The sequence below is a fragment of the Sciurus carolinensis genome, chromosome 8, assembly GCF_902686445.1.
Source record: "Sciurus carolinensis chromosome 8, mSciCar1.2, whole genome shotgun sequence".
Lineage (NCBI taxonomy): Eukaryota > Metazoa > Chordata > Mammalia > Rodentia > Sciuridae > Sciurus > Sciurus carolinensis.
In genome coordinates, this window is record NC_062220.1 from 120,396,651 (window position 1) to 120,415,072 (window position 18,422).

Genomic DNA, 18,422 nt, shown 5'->3' on the forward strand with positions numbered 1-18,422 from the left:
GAAAGGATCTCTAGCAAAGTTTTTGGGCTGATGTGCATGAAGAGCACCCCCCTGAATTCAGGGGGCTTCATTATGGAAAAGCTTGACCTGAGGTGGTTACATGTCTTACAGAGATACCAACAGCTGAGAAGCCCAAGCCAAAATCTGCCCTGACAGATCTCAAGTTTCTTTCTCCTGACTGCTAAGATTTTCTCATCTAAACTCTGCTAGTCTGAGACAAGAGTCCAGTAGGGGTGTTCCCCAACAAAAGGTGGGCAAGTGGGCGAGCTGCCTCCTGGGCAGATTTCTCCCACACCCAGTACTCCACCCTGCTCTGCCTGTGTCCTAGGCCTCCATTTGACCAGGAAGGGGGAATGTGTGGCCATAGTATAGAAGGTTGTGATGTTCACTGCATGGACCACATAGGCAGCTGACAACAGTACTTTAGGTGTTATCTTTTGCCCTCAGAATAATAGAGTGGGCTTATGATTAAGAGGTGAAATTGTGGGCAATGTTTTTCTCTATTAAAAATTAAATCTTTACTGTTGCCACCCTCACAATCTGGACTTTAAAAAAACAAAAAACAAAAAACTCCTCTGATCTCTGCAAAGGTAAAGCTGCAGCAACCATCTTTGCAAAGCCTCCTTTTTCAAGCATTCTGGTATAGGCCAGTGTGAAGGACAGCTCATACCCACTGGACACAGTGGGAAGGAGTGCAGTTCAGAGCAGGTATGTTTGGCAGCTCTTTCCTGCTCCCCTCAGCACTGAGTGCCTGGCACAGACCTGTACCTGTTACATCCTATTGCTCAATAATGGATGCAAAATGTGTGGGCAAGGTCTGTGCCCTACAACATGGGCCATGGAGGAAGCAGCAGGTTGCCTATGAGGATATGCCTGGAAGGTGAGGGGTGTGTAGCAAACTTAGGGCACATGCAGCACTGGCTTAAGCCCTGGCTTTTTCAGGGAGTCCAAAAGCTGCTTAAAGGCTGAGGATGCAGCCCAGTAATAGAAAGTTTGCCTAGCATGTGTGAGATTCTGGATTTGATCCTTAACACTACAAATAAATGAGAGACTCAAGCCCAAAGACCATGGTGATCAGGACTGTAGCCTACTAGGAACCCAGGGGAGAATGTGCTCTCAGAGGTTACCACTTGTCAAAGCCAAGCCTAGAGGAGCACTCAGCACTAGGTATTGTCTGGCTGTCTGCTGGGTACAGAATCAATGCATTCCTTGATCTACTCCAAAAGATGTTGATCAATTTTACTACTGCAGTTCCCAGGAAAAGCTAGGCTTAGAGGAGAAGAACATGTTCACGGAAGCAAGATACTTCATTTCAAGCCTACTATTTCAAGGTCATCACCTGCTACTGTGATGACTTTGCTTCTATCCTTACTTTACCAGCCCCAAACACTGTCTGCTTGAACCATTGGTTATGAATGGAAGAAGTAGGATGCTCCTTATAAGTCTAGAAAGGTCTGGATAGGCTGGGGTGAACCAAAGCCAAATGCTCTTGGCTCAGCCCCCACTTCAACCCACCCAGGTCCCTCACCCCGCATGTGGTGAAGAGAGGCCCATAATGACACGACAGCATCCATAGCGGTTCACTCCTGGATGGGACACAAGACACAGATGATAAGTCTCGCTTGTCCAAGAGTAAAAATAATCTGATTTTTAGGACCATAAATGCTATATTACAGTGTTGAGATTTTAAATTACTTGTTTCCTTCTCATTGTAGATTTTCTACTACATGTGTTTCTCTCAGTTATAGAGTGTTGACATTGCCTGGGGACAGCAAATGACTGCTTATTCAGAAGGTAGGGCAGTAGCTTTATCTCTGATGGGGACCAGGTGCAGGTAAATCCATCTGGCACATCCCCTGTTCCATATCTCTTACCTGATACTAATGGGGACACCTTTTCCAACCTACAGGGGGTGTAAGCCTCACCCCTTCTAAGGTTAGCAGGGAGTAGAAAGCTGGGTAAGGCCTCCCCTCCTGCTTTGTCTCCATTGCCAACCCTGCAGGTGAGCTCCCAAACCCTAATCTTCACATCTAGGATCTGCACAGTGAGAAGCCTGGGTTCCCAGAGTATGCAGGCTGTCATCCGCTTGCCCCCATCTAGTCCACCTGAAGAAGGCAGCACAGGATAGTGGCTAAGCCTGACCTCAGGTAAATTCCTGACACTCTTTGAATTTTAGATTCTTCACTTATAAAATGGAAATAGTCATAGTGCTGTCTTCCTAGGGTGGTTAAGAGAACCTAAAGAGTTAAAGCAGTGTCTGGCCCAGGGCAACAAAGCATAGAGTTGTGGTTGCTATTGTTTGGTAAGTACCGGTATGCCTGGCTCTGGCCAGACTGGGAAAGCTTTCAAAAATCCATGGTTGATCAGCTAAAACCTTAGAGTAGCACAAGAAATTCCCTGGCCTGCCTGTGGTCTCCCAGCAAGCCCAGAGGTGGGGTTCTGCTCATTGATTTCTACAAAAGAGGCCTGGGTATATCCTGGACTTAAATCAGAGCCTTCTGCCTAGAAAAGGAGATTTTTCCTAGAGCCTTGATGTGATTTAGACTAAAAAGAAAACACATTTTTGACATTTAGAATCTGAAGACTTTTAAAATAACCATTTATCAAGGGAAAAAAAAATAGGGCATGCTGACATTGTGGACATGGATTTCCCAAGCTGGGCTATGGGGGTCACAGCAACAACAAATGTCACTGAGCACACATGCTGCACCAGGCTCTCTGCCAGCACCTTCGGGAGCTGTCTTGTTTAATTCTCACCCTGGGAATGGGCACTAAGATCACTACCATTTTACAGGAGAACAATGGAGGCCCAGAGAGGTGAGTAATTTGACTAATTGAGGTCCTAGGGCAGTAGCTAGAGGCATTATGGACAGAAGCCATGCTGGGCTGATGGTCTTCAGCTCTGCCCAGACTGCCACAGGACACCAAAGCAGTTCTAATTCACTGACTTAGGTATTCATACCTCTTTCATCTGTGGCCCCCTGAAGATCTTTACCAGTTGGTCCTGTTTGGGCATTGAGCATAGGCAACCTCTTCTCAGCATAGGGCTTCCGGGAGCCTTCCAGTGAGCTGGTGGGCTCGTTAAAGAAGTCCTGCGTTGAGCTGGAGTCTGAGAGCGCCACGGCTGTGCTGTCCTGGCTTCGGTCTGGTGGGGAGAAGGAGGGAGAGAGGGCGGGAGCATGAGTCCACACCACCTCCAACATGGAAGGGCCTCCCCCTGTGAATCTCCCTGCCAGTGGTCTGGGAATACCCTGCAAAGGAGATGGCCTGAGCATAGCCACTCTGACCCTGCTGAGTCCAAAATATCCCAGAGGCCCCTGAGTCACACTCCAAAGGCACCAATCTCCATAGTCAACATTCCTGGGGTTTCCCCAAACAGTGGCATTTTGGTAAGTGTTCAACAACTGGCTCTCAGAGGTAAAAGGCTCTGATTTGTAGTATTTAATGATTTGTATGGTATAAATATTCCCACCATTACCAACTGCAAGCTATCAGTGTGCTATTGGTAAACATGGAGGTGGGAAGAGATGCACAGCAGCCATCATTATGTAGTATTGCTACCATATAGAGATAATAGAAATAACATGTGGGAAGGAATTAGGCAAATATTTTTAACCTATTGTTAAAGGCCAGGTAGGGTCTAGAACCACAGTCTACATCCCTGGGAGTCAGACACAAAGGGAGTTTGTATTCACTTTCTGGCTGTTCTCCTAGGGTCTCTCTAGGCACTAGTGTGGGAGGAAGACTATTGTATTGTAGTACGTGTGTGGGTATGAGGATCCCTTCCTGGGAGTGTACACTTGGAGGGAGGAACAGGGACTGCTGTGGAAAGACTTGAGTCTGCCTGGACTCTTCTACTCTAGAGGACAAAAGCCTTGGAGGAAGGGTAGCAAACCTTGTTGCTTCCATGGTATAGGGGAAAAACAAAGAAAACCCTCTGCCTTGAGTAAGGGCAGGAGATCTTCTGATAATGGAGGGAAAAATCACTGAGAAAGCCCTACCCCCTGAGATGGAGGAGGGATACAGAACCTGCTTAAGTCTTAAGGTTGGACCAAGACAACAGAGAGCTACCCTTGCCTCTATCCCACGCTATCAAGCGCTGAGTGGCAAGAAAGCAGCCTACTATAGGGAGAGGGCAAGAGCTGTCAGGGAAATTCTCTCTAAGGTGCACATGAAATGGAAGGTGGAACGAGAACATTGAAAAACGTCTGTGGCAAAATAGACCCCACTTGAAGTACAAGATAACACAAGGGGAATACAAAGCCGGTGACATGATGAAGATAACCAAAGCAAAACAACTTTCAATCCAGCTCAACTTCTTATTAGCCTAACTCAGCTTCCCCTAATGGCCTAGAAACAGAAGAGGGAAGCCCATTCCAAGCATAAATGATCCCCTTCATGATATCTGGTATTCAACATAAAAATTATAAGACACACATACCAAGAAAAAAGAAAAAAAATATTGTCAGGAGATAAAAAAAAAAAAAAAAAAAAAAAAAACCAATAGAACTAGACTCAGAGATGACCCAGATGTTAAAACTACCTGATGGGGAATTTAAAATAATAAGAGTAATATGATTCATAAATATGATTAGTATGTTAAAGGCTATAGTGGAAAACCTAAACATCACCCACAAATTGATGGAGAATTTTAGGACTGAGATGGAAATTATAAGCAAGAGTCAAATAAGGATGCTAGGGGAAACAGCAACAGCAACAACAACAACAACAACAACAACAACAAAACAGTAACAGAAGAATGCCTTGACCAGGTCTTTCAGCAGACTCATCACAACTGTGGAGGGAAAAGTCAAAACTTGAAACTAGGTCAACAGAAATAATCCACACCAAGAGAAAAAGTGTGTGTGTGTGGCAGGGTGGGTGAGTTAGAAGAACATATCCAAAAGTATCCAAATGTTTTAACCCGTTAATTGGGCTCACTATAAGAGATGAGAAAAAAACAGGACAGAAGAAATATTTTAAGACATGACAACAGTGCTTGTCTAGTGTGTGCAAGGCCCTAGTGGGTTTGATCTCCAGCAACACACACACACACACACACACACACACACACACACATACCCCAAAACAACAAAAGACATCAAATCACCAAGAATCTCAAAGAACACCAAGCAGGGAAAAGACCTCCTCCACACATATCTGCACATACTCAAACTGCTGAAAGCCAAGATAGAAACTCTTAAAGGCAGTCAGAGAAAGATATCCCATATACAGGAACAAAGTTAAGAATTACAGTTGACTTCCAGGACTTCATGCATGCCAAGCAAAAGCTCTATCACTGAGCCACACCCTTAGCCCTAGATATTATCTTCAAAGTACAAATAAGTAAACAAATAAATAAATAAAGTCAACTCAAAATTCTATATGCAATAAAAATACCACCCCCAAAATGCAGGAAAAAAAAAGGCTTTTCGTCAGATGAACAAAATCAGAGAATTCATTAATGGTAGATCTGAGTTACAAAAAAATGTTAAAAGGCAGTTCCTGAGGTAGAATGAATATGAGAATAGATAGAAACTTGGATCTACACAGAGAAATGAAGTTATCCATAAATGGTTAAAATGATCTTTTCTCATATTTCCAATTTCCTAAAATACCACATCACTTTCTAAACCAAAACAGTAGCAATGTATTATGGGTCTGCAGCATAAGTAAATGCAAAATGAATGAAAATAATATGAAATATGGGAGACCCTTACACTATCCATAAAGTAGTATAATACCTTTTGAAGGTAGACTGTGGTTAGAGATGTATTTTGTTAACCCTAAGGCAAAAACTACATTAAAAAAGAGATATTATAAATAACAAATGAATAGAGATAAAATAGAACCATTAAAAAAATAAAAGTGCTTTGTCTTGAACTTTGTGTATCTAAAGGTGAAGTTCAATGAACTAGGAATCAAAAATTCCTCTTGTGTTACTCACGAGTTGTGTGACCTTGACCCTGCCTCATCTATAAATTGTAGCCACATTATCTCAGAAAGGTCCATGCTACATGGCTTCTGGGGACACAAGGAGAAAGGCAGAGAAAGTCCCAGGACCCTCCAACTCTATACTTGGGTACCTTAAAAACTTGATATTGGTTGATGTATTAGCACATACATACACATGCTCTGGTCTCTTGGCCTATTTCTCATCATATACCCAAGATCTGGGGACATTACAGTTGCACAGTCTTTCAGAGCTGCCTTTGTAATGTCCACTGTCCAGTAACTGATGTGTCATAAGTATTAGCAAGGTTGAGAACAATAAGAACAGGGTATCTGGGTAGTGTGTGAGACCTGAGCTGAGGAGCAGGGATCTGACTACACCCTCTCTGACTTATGCTCAATAAAACGTTCTTTGCTAACTTGTGAAGCCAGATCTTGAGACTCCAAAAACTGTGAATGGGAGTTAGGAGCAGGCCTACCCTCCTGAAAGATTCTAAACCTATGTCCGAATTTTAAGGGAATAACTTCCCTTCTCCCTCAGGAGAGATGGAGCAGTCATTTTCTGTCCCTGTGGAAAGGCAGAACTGACAATCGAGACCCTTAGCTCCAGAAGTCATGTATGATAATTGCGGGAGCTCCAAACTTGGGGTTCCAGTCCCACACTCAGATCTACTACTTACGGGTTGGTTAAACTTAGCTGAAAGATTTTGCTGCTTTAAGTCCCTGACTTCATGCTTTTTTAACATGAGACAAAACTGTCTCCCAACCTCTGCCAGACACACATAGGATCACAACAGGGACATGGCCTAGTGCCTGGCACACTTGAATAATGGCTCCGTGACCCATCCTCTCCTGTAGCATTCACTGTGGTCCCAACAGCAAGAATACTGATGACTTGGACAACTCTTGAGAGGCCTGTTTCCAGAAGATGGCAGGTCATGCTCTTGCAGTTGATGTCTCCCTGAAAATCAGGCCAGGGCCAGCTCTCTTCTGACAGTACAAGACCAGCTGAAGTCATTACAGGCTGATCAGTATAACCTGCAGCAAGCTCCAGGAAGCAAGCATGGCCAAGATGATCTCAACTACTGGCATGCTGCCCCACAAGCTCACTGGTCACAAGCTGTTGGGCTCTGGGCCTAAAGGAATCGCCAGTTTGGTGGAACCCCAGCTGTCATCATTTTGAAAACCAAGAACTGACTTAAGCAAACAAGTATTTGTCCCAATGTGCTAAGAATAAGGCATTCCAGGGGCTTTTGCTCCCCCAAGGAGCAACAGTCAATCAAGTGACGACTATCCTGACTCTTTTTGTTTTGTTTTTGGGTGGGTGGGGGGGCTGGCTAAGGATCGAACTTAGGGGCACTTTACCACTGAATTATATATCTAGCCCTTTTTATTTCTGAGATAGGGTCTCACTAAGTTGCTGAGGTTGGCCTTGAACCTGTGATCCTCCTGCCTCAGTCTCCTGAGTCATTGATATTACAGATGTGCATCACCACACCAGGCCTAAACCTCTTTTAAAATAACAACCACAGCTGGGCATTGTGGTGCATGCCTGTAATTCCAACAGCTCAGGAGGTTGAAGCAGGAGGTTCGAAAGTTTGAGGGCAGTCTCAGCAACTTAGTGAGACCCTGTCTCAAAACAAAAAATAAAAAGGTTTTGGGATGCGGCTCGGTGTTAAAGCACCCTGGTAGAAAAAACCTAATTAATTAATTAGTTAATTAATTAAAAAACTAATAAAATGACACCCACAGCAGAGAAACAGGTCATGTGAGAGCTGAGGGACCTAGCAGTGATGAGACTGTTAGCTGCACTTTCCCAGGCCCCTCCTGAGCTTCTCAGACATGTTCAAGAACCCAAAACATCCAATCCTCTGAATGCCCCTGAAGTTAGAGGCTGGCATTGGCACTGTGGTGATTCTGGATGAGGCCTCCTCCCAAGGTGATCACAGTACCTAAGTGTCCCACTACTAACGGGTTGGAGCCACCACAGTTCTATGGTGCCACCTGCAGGTCACAGTGCTGGGGCAGAGCTGATGAGGCAGGGACTGTGCATGCCAAGGGCACCAGGCAGGCTTGGGGAGCAAGACGGTATGGGAGGTGCTGGCCAAGGTTCCTACCAATTCTTGCGGCAGTGAGTGGCATCACATGGGACACACTGGGGACTTGCATGCTTCAGAAACAGAGGACAAATGTATCTCTTCAAACAAAAACCACCATATGGATGCAAGGCCCAGGGTTCAGTTTCTCTCTGTTCTTTCAGGTCTTGTTGGTCTGCAAGGGTAGGCACAACCTAATTTAAAAATGATCCTGATTTTTAAATACCAAGAAGCAACCCAAAGTGTGACACCATGAAGCCAGTCACTCAAAGGAAAACCAAGTTTCCTTTCTTTCTTCCTTCTTTTTTTTTAAACATCAATAGGGTAAAAAACGATGAATGGAATGGTTCTATCTACCAGGGCAGATGGCACTGCCCCATCTCACCTCTCCAAGGGAATATGACCTTCTCCGGTACAGTTGACTAAGGACATCAGGGAGGTCAGACAGAGAGACAGACATATGGTGGGGGAAGTTTGACAGAAGCATTGCAAAGCATGTGAGAAGGCCCCTCTTCCTGCCATCAACTGAACTGCTACAGATGGGACAGCTTAAGGACTGGCGTAAGATGAGGTGGGAGGACAATGGAGTCATGGTGCTGGGAAGAGGCTCTTAGCAAACAGAAGGCCACTCTTATACCCTCAGAGATAAATGAGCTAGCTGGGCAGGCAAAAAGGAGGGCTGTTTGGACTGGGGTGTGCAGTCCTAGGTCACCTCCACTTCTTGATGTGAGAAGACCCTGCCCTGGGAATCTCCACAGAGGGGCAGGAGAAAGGAAAAATGCCATTGTCCTTTCCCCACTCCCAGTAGGTTCTTCTGTGGGGTAATCACTTAGGTCTTCAGGCACAAGTCATAGAAGGGCCAGTGTACCCAGGGAAAGCTAAAAACAGGGGAAATTTTAGGAGGGCAGGAGCAAAGACTCCTCTGGAGTGGGTCCTCACCCATCAGCCTTGTGCCCTTGGGCAAGAATTCACTCTCTGATTCACTGCCTGATTCCTGAACAGTTGAATTCAGATAGGTCCCAACCAGGCAAGTGCTTAGTTGCCCATGTACACACTGGTAAAAGAATGTGGGGAGTATACATATGAGTGCAGAGGGAGAATTAGAGAATACGCTGCTTCCAGTTCATTGTGAGCTGAGCTTCCAGGCCTGGTTCTAGTCCCACCATCCTCTGTGAAACTGCCTGAGTATGACAGACCTTATCTAGGACTCTGGCAGCTGAGGGTCCAAATAGGGCTGACATACCACTATGTGTATTAATGGCCTGATCTGAGCACTCAGAGGACCAAGTGAGTCAGCTGATGCCCTGCAGGAAAAGGATGCCAAGTGGTGGTCAAGGCTCTCAGTTGTCTTATCTGGCCCAGCAAAGGCAAAGCAGAGTCAGATGTAAGGAGACAGAGGCAGGTAGTACTGATGTTATCGTGCCTCCATCACCACCTGGAGGTTCTGTGGAAGGATCTGGAGTGGGAATTTTCTGGATCTCTGGTCCTGAGATAGAGCAAGAGACCAATGGAAAGCCATTTTGACATAGGAGAGATATGAAGCCCAAACTTCTCAATGGGCTGGGTGTATATGGCCTTCCAGGGAGATGGGTATGCTTAAGGGGCCCCCAGGGATCACCTATATCAAAGCTTTGCCTTGAGTCTTGCCTTCTGAGGGAGGCTTTATTTAAGGAGCTGCCTCAAAGCCAATAGGAAGACAACTGGCACCAGTAAGCAAGCTGAAGGCTGTCCTTGTTCTTCTTTTCAGAACATTTTTTTAAAAACCTACCCACACAATAATTGCTCATAGTAGTTAATATTTGGGGCAAGATTATAAATATTTGATTCTCTTACTGTTAATCAACCAAAACATTTCACACTGATACACATGGACTATTTCAGCCTTCCCTCTCTGAATCCTTAGGGGTAGGTGTAGCTTCCAGCCACCTGCTGATTAAACAGTCTGCTTCTAAACCCTGGCACCCTGCACTTCCAGGGTGGGATCCAAAGGGATGACAGCTGGCTATGAAGAGAGAAAGGAACCTGGCGTGGTGACAGAAAGGCAGTCTGTCCCACTCACTGTGAGAGCAGGCTCTGTTCTGAGTCTTCCTTTGTTCAGGTTTGATTCAGATCAAATTGCTTGCACATTTCCAGGACTCTCAGGTTAGCCTACAGGAGCTCTTCAGATATAAGATGCAAGTTTCCAATGTCTTCTTAAATGTGCCATTTGCTCCAACCATGACTGGCAACAGCTCACAGCCACTGATTTTTTTTTTTTTTTTTTTTTTTGGTACCAGGGATTGAACCCAGGGGTGCTTCACTGAGCCACATTCCCAGAGCTTTTCTATTTGGAGACAGGGTCTTGCTAAGTTGCTTAAGGCCTCACTAAGTTTCTGAGGTTGGCTTTGAACTTGTGATCCTCCTGCCTAAGCCTCCCAAGTTGCTGGGGTTACAGGTGTACTCTATTGCCTCTGGCCATAGTCATTGATTCTATAAGTTCAGGTCAATTAAAGTCTGAAAAAAAGGTGTGGTTGTGCCATCAGAAACTGCAGTAGCTCTGACTAATGAACACTAAAAAGATCACAGATGTCCTGCCAACTAAAAAACAACAGGCTTTTAAGAAACAAACTCAGGTGGAATCAATATTTAAAGAAAAATTTATACTGAATAAAACCTATTCTAGTAAGTCCCTGCCAGTCAGCCAGCAGCAAAGGACACAGCTACCAGGAGCAGGGCTGGCTATATGAACTGGAGGTACCCATAGCAGGCTAACACATGGAAGCAGACATATGGCAGGCAGCAGGTGGGCAGGAGGGCATTATTGTGGGGGCCAGGTTGCACCTCCAACCTCTCTCTGTCAGTGCTTGTGGGCTGACATAGCAGCACTAGGTAACTGGAAGCCCCAACACACTCAGACAGTGGTGTTGTCATGCTACAAGCGTGATGCTAGGGGCAGTGGTGAGAAGATAGCCCCACTGTCTCTCTCAACCTGTACTTCAAGCCAGGGGAGACCTTGACCAGGGAAGCACTGGCAGGCTTTACAGGTTTTCCTAACCAAGGAAGGTGGGTAACCTGCTCTGGACATAAATGTCAGGAGCAAAGGAACAGTTCTGTCAGGTGAAGTGTTCTGATGAAGGTTGACAAAGAAAGGCCGTGTGATTGCATCATTCTTCTACAATCCTCAAGAAGTTCCACCCCTTGGGGCCCAGCTGCCTTCTCAGACTCTCCTCACAGTCTCTTTCTCACCCATTCTGGTCATCATAGTGTCCAAACACTGTAGGACTCTCAACTTCCATTTTTTGTTGTTGTTGTTGTTGTTCCCATTTCCTGCTGACTTCTACCTACAGATCTCTCTGGAGGCCCACCTCCTCCAGGAAGTCCTCTCGACCTCTGAACCCCTACCAGCTCCAGGTACCAAGCAGTGCCCCAAGAAAACCTAAGGGCTTGAAGATCCAACCTGGAAGTAGGGATCAGGGTACCCTCATCTTGATTTTCCCCATAGTGTCCTTTTCTATGCCTGGTATACAGCAGCTGCTTAACAAATGCCATGACCTCCTATGGCCTTTAGGGGTTTTAGAAAGGTAAGAATAAGAGGAGACCAAGAAGTATTGGCTGTGTCTTGGGGAACTAGGAGAACAGCCTGAGTTTCCCTGGTCAGTCTTGAAGAACTAGGAGAACAGCCTGAGTTTCCCTGGGAGTATTTCCAACTTTGAGAAGGAGGGCAGTGTTCTCACCAGAAACTGACCTACCCTTGGCCCTAGGAAGGGCAGAGACCAGGACAGGCCTATCCCTTCAGGCAGATGGACATTTATAGCTCCTGGCCCTCTGCAGGTTGGCCTCCATGAACTATAGGCACCGGGCCATCTCAGAGTGTTGAACTTGGTATTTTAGAGTCTGTTGCCTTTGTTATTATCATAATTTTTTTTTAAAGCAAGATAGAACAAAGCAATGGAAATATAGACTAAGCCACCTGCTCAGGAGGTGGACGGGTGAGAAGTCAGGTAGAGGCCACAAATGCCTCTGCATCTGGCCAGAACTGGGAGGATGGGCCATCAACAGAAGCCAAGCACATCAAATGCACACTCTCCAAATCACAGGACCAGTGAATATGAAGGTGCTTCTGGTCATAGGGGAAGCAGGGAGCCGGACTGAGGGCTGAGCATGCGGTCTGCGCTGTTCCCTGAAGCGAGCCGTGACAGGTGCAAGCAGAAAGACAAAGCCTGGAGAACAGAGTGTGGTCAGGGTTAGGGGCAGCACGGGCAATATTGGTGAAGGCAGTATGGGTGAACAAGTGAAGATGAGCACAGACGGCACATGACAGAAGGTAATAGCATGGTGGGTGAGGATGAATGGCTGTGAAGGGAGCTTGGCATATGGCACCCAGGGCTCTCCAGAAGGCCCATACCCTACAACCTGGGGCATAGGACAACCTCGGAGGGTCCTTGGCAGTTCTGCTCATGCTGTCAGTGAGGCTGGATTTGGGGGAGCATCATCTATAACCTGAATATCAGACCGAGTCTCCCACTCTTATCCTTTCTCCCCTGGCCCCTCACAGTAAACCAAGGCACCCCTCAGATGTTGGCTGCTTTGACTCCTCAAGAATGTCTTCTACTCCTGGCCAGGTCAGGTCTCTCTGGGATAGGTAAACTTACCTCTTTGATGCTAGCTTTGGTTGTACCCCAACCCTTGGCAGTGTAATTGACTGATTTGTACCTGTCTCCTGTACCTGTCACCTGGCACAGTGCTGACAGAATACCTGGATGGTATTCAAAGAACCACAGAGAAGGAAGGCACAGTAAACTGACCATAGGGCAAGGCCTCTGACCAATAAGTTACTTCCTTGCACTGGCAGTGACAGGGAGTATGATAGGCAGAGGGTTTACTTCAACAGAGCTGCTACATATGCCAATGGCTAGCAAAGCCAGACAAAGTGAAGGACCAAATCATTCTGGAACAACCCTGCTAACCTAGGCCCTCCTCTAAGGCACCTCCAAGTAGGGAAACACATACACACACGTAATCTGTCAGGTCAGCCTGGCACAGGAACTTCCTTGTATTAGCTTCATGTCTGCCCTGGGTGTAAGAGACTCATATCTTTGTCTTCTTTCAGCTCTGCCCCGACTAGTGAGAAGTCTTAGATGTGTGCCTACCTGCCCTTGGTTGGTTTCCTCTCAGAGATACAAGGACACAACCAAGCCTGCAGTGTGGTTGCAGTGTGCTACAATCCTGCAGGCACTTGCTTGAACTGGCACAGAGCAAGCACACAGTGCTGTGTGGAGGAGCCTAACACATGCAAATGCACATACACTTGCACACCAACACTGCCTGTAGGAGAGGGACAAAGGTTTCATTCAAATATCTCCTTACCCTCTGTTTGACATGTGTAAATAGCAATCGCTGGGAGTCCCTTGAAGGTCACACTGTTCTCCTCACGTCACTTTTTTCTCCTAGTCAGCTTCCTACTCCTGACTAGGGGTTTCAACATGAAATATTTCAGCACTGTGGACCAATTCCAAGAGACTGATGGAAGGGAGAAGTTAATCAGGTGGGAAGGACAACCAGGTTAGCTGGCTGGCCTGTCTCTTCTCTCAACTTGGCCAGAGGGCTGCTCCTGACTATCCTGAGAAGGGCAAGTAATGAAGGTTGGCTGTGGTGGTCTCAGGATGACCTAAGGGGTCAATTCCAAGGCTTTCACCAAATTGTGGAACCAACGTGTGGATGGGCTGCGGGAAGCTTCCAACCCTAGTAGTGAACCTGGATCCTATGAAGCTGCTATTATCAAATGTCAAGTTTCCTACCTATACAAGGAACCATTTTTCTAAATCTTTCCTATAACTTACATCAAATTACTTGACTCCAGCCGATTTCTGCTTTTGAAGCAAAGGAGTATCAAAGTGGGGAGGTAGCCTTAATGGTGGGTCTCCTAACTACACTTAAAACAAGTCCTGATGCTTGGTTCTCTTTTCCTGCTGGTGACAAATTAATTAGCCGAAGAAGCCTCCAGGAGACAGGAGACTGGGACCCAGGTAGCCCAATGCCCAGGACCATGCTGAGACTGCTGTTTCAGATGGCACTGCCCAATCACTGGCTGGAGAGGTGGGGTGCAAGAGGAGGGCGATAGGTCCAAGAGCCCAGCCTTTTCCCTCTATGAGGTTCTACCCAGTTCTCACCCTAACACCACTAAGAACCTGAACAAAAATAAACTTTTGTTTAATACCCATGAGGTGAATATACCTCATTCTATAAGGGGAAACAGGCTCAGAGAAATGCAGGCCCTTGTCCAAGGTTGCTAAGCATGTAAACAATGGAACTAGGATTGGAAACCAGATGTCTTTGACTCCAGGGCCTGCTCTGCCCTTGCCTTCCTGTCAGAACTCAAAGCAGCTCCCTGAACCCAGTGGTACCAGGGCTAGAAGAACCTATTACTCTCCTTGCAGGGAGAGGACTTGGGCTTGGCTATGAACTGTAATGAGTGCTAATGCCCTTGTTCTCCCAGGGAAAATCTGAGGCTGGGCTCAGACTGAGAAGCTAAGTGGAAAGCATGAGCCATATATTCTCCTCCCAGGGCCAGGTCAGGAAGCAGGAATGGGCACTGTGGTTTCTTAGATTGCCAAATCCCCTGACACAGCAATTTGCTGTTTCTGCCTAAAGTGTGGGCCTTTCCCTAGCAACCAGTGAAGCTATTGAAGGGCCACCGCAGCATTTGAAAATTATAACTATTTTAGGGCCCTGAACATTTTCCTGTTGCAGACACTGTTTTCTCTTAGAGGTGAGGAGGAAAGTTCTGAAAGCACTGTGCTGCTCCACATACTAAGCTGGCACTAGGCCAAGGTCGGCCATGGAATACCAATGGTTCCACACTGCTGATAGGAATCACTTCGAAACCATTGAAAGTACATTTGAACTTATTTATAAGGCTCCATTTGCAAACTTCTAGAACAAATACTTACATTGGCACCTTTGATGTGTCATGCCCAGTGCCCACTTGCCTCCCCAGCTCTATGCACACTTATGTGCCTGCACAGGACAGCTAGGGAGTCAGTGCCAGGTGGTGACATGGTTCCTCTTTTGAGTGACTCCTGCCTCCTTTCTTCCCTGCTTCTAGAGGTGCACCTAGCCTTATGGGCTGACAGCTAACCCCTATGGTACCTCTGACCTGAGCTAGGTGGGAAGTTGCATGGCTGGTACTGGAATTCCCTACCCAGGAACACAGAAGTGGGGCCACATGGCATGTTCTCTTTCCTGAAAACTTTGGCCTGGTGTTAAATCCTCACAGGAAGTATCTGGCAGAAACTAACTCTCACAGCAAGGATTTATTGCTAATGCATTTTCTTAATATTCTCAAGAGCAAAAGATTGAAACTGGGTGGTTTCCTGGACTAACTTGAGTTAACTAAGAAGGGGAGGACCTTACTTAAGGAATTTCCACAGAACCGAATTGGAGTAACAGGCAGTCAGCTCCTCCCATCTCAGTTCGACACTCCAGGGAGGGCAAGGAGGTGCCAATGCTAGGACAGAGTAAGGACACAATCCCTTTGGGAGGAGACAGAGACATGCAGCACACACACAGATACACTGCTTCTCTCTGAACACACATGCTACAGACCCAAATACAGGGAAGATGCTGCAAGTCTTCTGTTCTCTCAGGAGATTACCAAATCCCACCCTCAGAGAAGCCAAGCTTTGGCCACCTTGTCATCTCTCATGAGTGTGTCTCTAAACCTGATCTCCCAGCTCAGCAAGCTGGGGGCAGATACCCATGTTCTCCAAGAACCTATACAAACTGGACAGGGCCTAAACAAGGCAGTGGAGCCAAGGCAGTGTATCCTCCTGGTCCCCTTCCACTTAGATCTGTACTGGACCTCAACTTTAAGGCTATCACAGTGCCCTGAAAGCTAATCCTTCCTCTGAGAAATTGTTCTACAAAGGCCACCTGGCAGGAGGCAAAGTCCTGGATCCAATCCTACCCACCTAGGGGTTTCCCAACACCTTGGGGAACGTAGAGCAAGGCCTATTTCCCCACAGTCCAGATAAGATGAGCAACATGGGAGTGAGAGCCCAGGTATCTTTTAGCATTGTCACTACCTCCTCAGGGGTTCACTTTAATGGCTCTCTAAATCCACCAGTTTGGCTTATCCCAGCAAGTACCTTGTCACTGTAAAGGAGAGGAGAACATGAAGAAATAAAGCTACATGCAATCATGCAAGTCTCCTAATGTTAGTAAGAAATGTGGTTGAATAGTCGCCACCTGCCCCATTCCACATGGGATGGCCTTGCACATGATCCTAGATGACCTCCATCAACATTCTGTTTGAATGCCCTGGGGTGACAAATTAGTCATTGCCTTCCTGTGATGATCAGGACAGAAATATAACAACATGCTATTGAATGATGCAGGCCTCGCCAAACTGATGTCTTCCAAATGCCCCAGAAAGAAGATGTCAGCACCCTCATTTTGTAAGTGGGAAAATGCAGGCTTAAACAAGTGAGGTGCTTTAGCCCAGCCTGACCCTCCCACCGGCTCCCAGGTGGGCAAGCTAGCAGGTGGCGACCCTGAGCATGTCTTGGAAGCACAAGAATCACTGTGAGTCCATGAGGTTAATGAACAGCCGCAACATTGCCCGTGTCACCCCAGACCCAGTACCCCCCCTCAACAAAACAAAGCGACAAAACAAAGTCGCTCGAGCACCCTCCCCGTGATTGGCGTGCCGCCCTGGGCTGGCAGTAGGGAGAACAGGGACTATACCGTCCGGCGTCGCCTGCTGGTGGGGTTTTTTACATTTGACGTAATCGTGGTCAATCGGAGTGGCTGTGTAAGGTGGGGATGTCAGACCTGGGCCAGAGGAGGGGAGGGAGGCTCCGGGGCCCGGCAGTGTCCCAGCTGAAGAGTGGGAGTCCTCATCCACCAGGCAGGCCTTCTCCCTGTGGGGACAGACGGTTGGGGTACAGGTCAGAGCCTCCATATCACAGTGAAATGGACATGTGCCACTGTAAGTCAGTACCATTCCCGGAGCATGTTGCTCCCACATACAGTTAGAGGCCCTTGTGTTGCTTCTGGGAAAAGCTGTTCTGACAGCACCCAGATAGCTCCAGCCCCTAACTGGATGCTTCCCAAACATTCTGACTTGACTCTGTAGCATTTCTGGATCTCAGGGCCCAGTAGGCTCTACAGGGGAGCTGACAAGCCTCTCCTCAGAAGCACTCCAACACCCCTTCATGCCAAGTCAGTGCACTTTTGCATGACAACCCAACAGATCTAATCCCTGACAAGTGGGTGGACAGAAATGCAACTGTATTACTATAGGCTCACACTTATACAAGGATATCTACTGCAACATGGGTAAATAAAAAAAGTAGAAACACTTTCATGTTCAGGGGAATGGTTACATAAAACAAGGTACATCTGTGCTATGCAATAGTAAGTATAGAATAGAAAGAATGTGGTGAAAAGAGTAACATCTTTATAGACAGTGGTCTTGGCCCACTGTTAAGGGAAAAAGCAAACTCTGGAGCAACATCTTCAATAATTTATCTTTATGAAATAAAGAAAACCCTTAATTGTGTGTGTGTACATAAGTGTGTACAAATTAAAGAAAATGATTTGATAAATTAAATTGTGAATAGTCTAACTTGATTTACATGTGCCTAAATTTCTTATAAGTCACATACTATTTGTATAATTAAAAAAAATTTTAAACAGAATTATGATCAATGAAAGACAACTTCATTACTTCATTGTGACTAAAAAAAAAGAATATATATATATATATATATATCTGTAATTTCTGAGCACACTATATCTACCCAAGTAACACACCACCAGAGTGCCTATTTTTTCTGTAAACTGAGGGGTACTGCCTCTGTGGATTATTTGTAGCAAATTACCTCTACCATGTGGCTACCTGTGGTCATGAACTTATTTATATAAGGCCCTCAGGGACAGGGCCTGGGAGCAAGACCCAGGTAGGGGCCCCAGAGATGGAGTGCATTAAGAGGAGCACCAGGACGCGACACCGTTCCATGCCAGGGGACCAGCTTCCCTGAGCTCTCTGGCACTGCAGAAAGAACCCATTCCTCCCATGCTCTTCACTGCTTTTGAGAATAGGCAGCACACCAGGCCTCAAAGGTCACCCATCCTTGGGAGAACCCCAGAAGAGGGTGGGGAGTGGGGTAAGCATCTGCAAAGTGAAAACTGGCCTTCTGCAATGCTCTGCATAGAACAGAGCTGTGCTCCAGTGGAGTGGAAGGGAAAGTGCCAGCTCCACCCCAGGTCATGCACCCAAGGGTGGGGTGACACCAGGCAACATGGCCACAAGAGAAGGAGCTGAGGACTGCATACTCACCTTCTCCCTCAGATTCAACAGAATGATCTTGGCCTAGCAACCAGAGTTTCCAG

At 46.5% G+C, this 18,422-nt stretch overlaps 1 protein-coding gene across 5 annotated transcripts in view; it reads right to left on the reverse strand.

Moving 5' to 3' along the window:
- The window catches only part of Cabin1 (calcineurin binding protein 1), a 138,359-nt gene that overhangs the window by 53,002 nt on the left and 66,935 nt on the right, over positions 1–18,422 (reverse strand). For 3 of the 5 annotated variants that reach the window (XM_047561618.1, XM_047561619.1, XM_047561622.1), the window contains 2 exons: positions 16,773–16,948; positions 2,963–3,145 (listed from right to left, as the gene is read on the reverse strand). In XM_047561618.1, the coding sequence (XP_047417574.1) occupies positions 2,963–3,145; positions 16,773–16,948 (359 nt within the window). The remainder of the gene's footprint in view (positions 1–2,962; positions 3,146–16,772; positions 16,949–18,422) is intronic. The other 2 variants (XM_047561620.1, XM_047561621.1) reach the window with 2 other exon arrangements.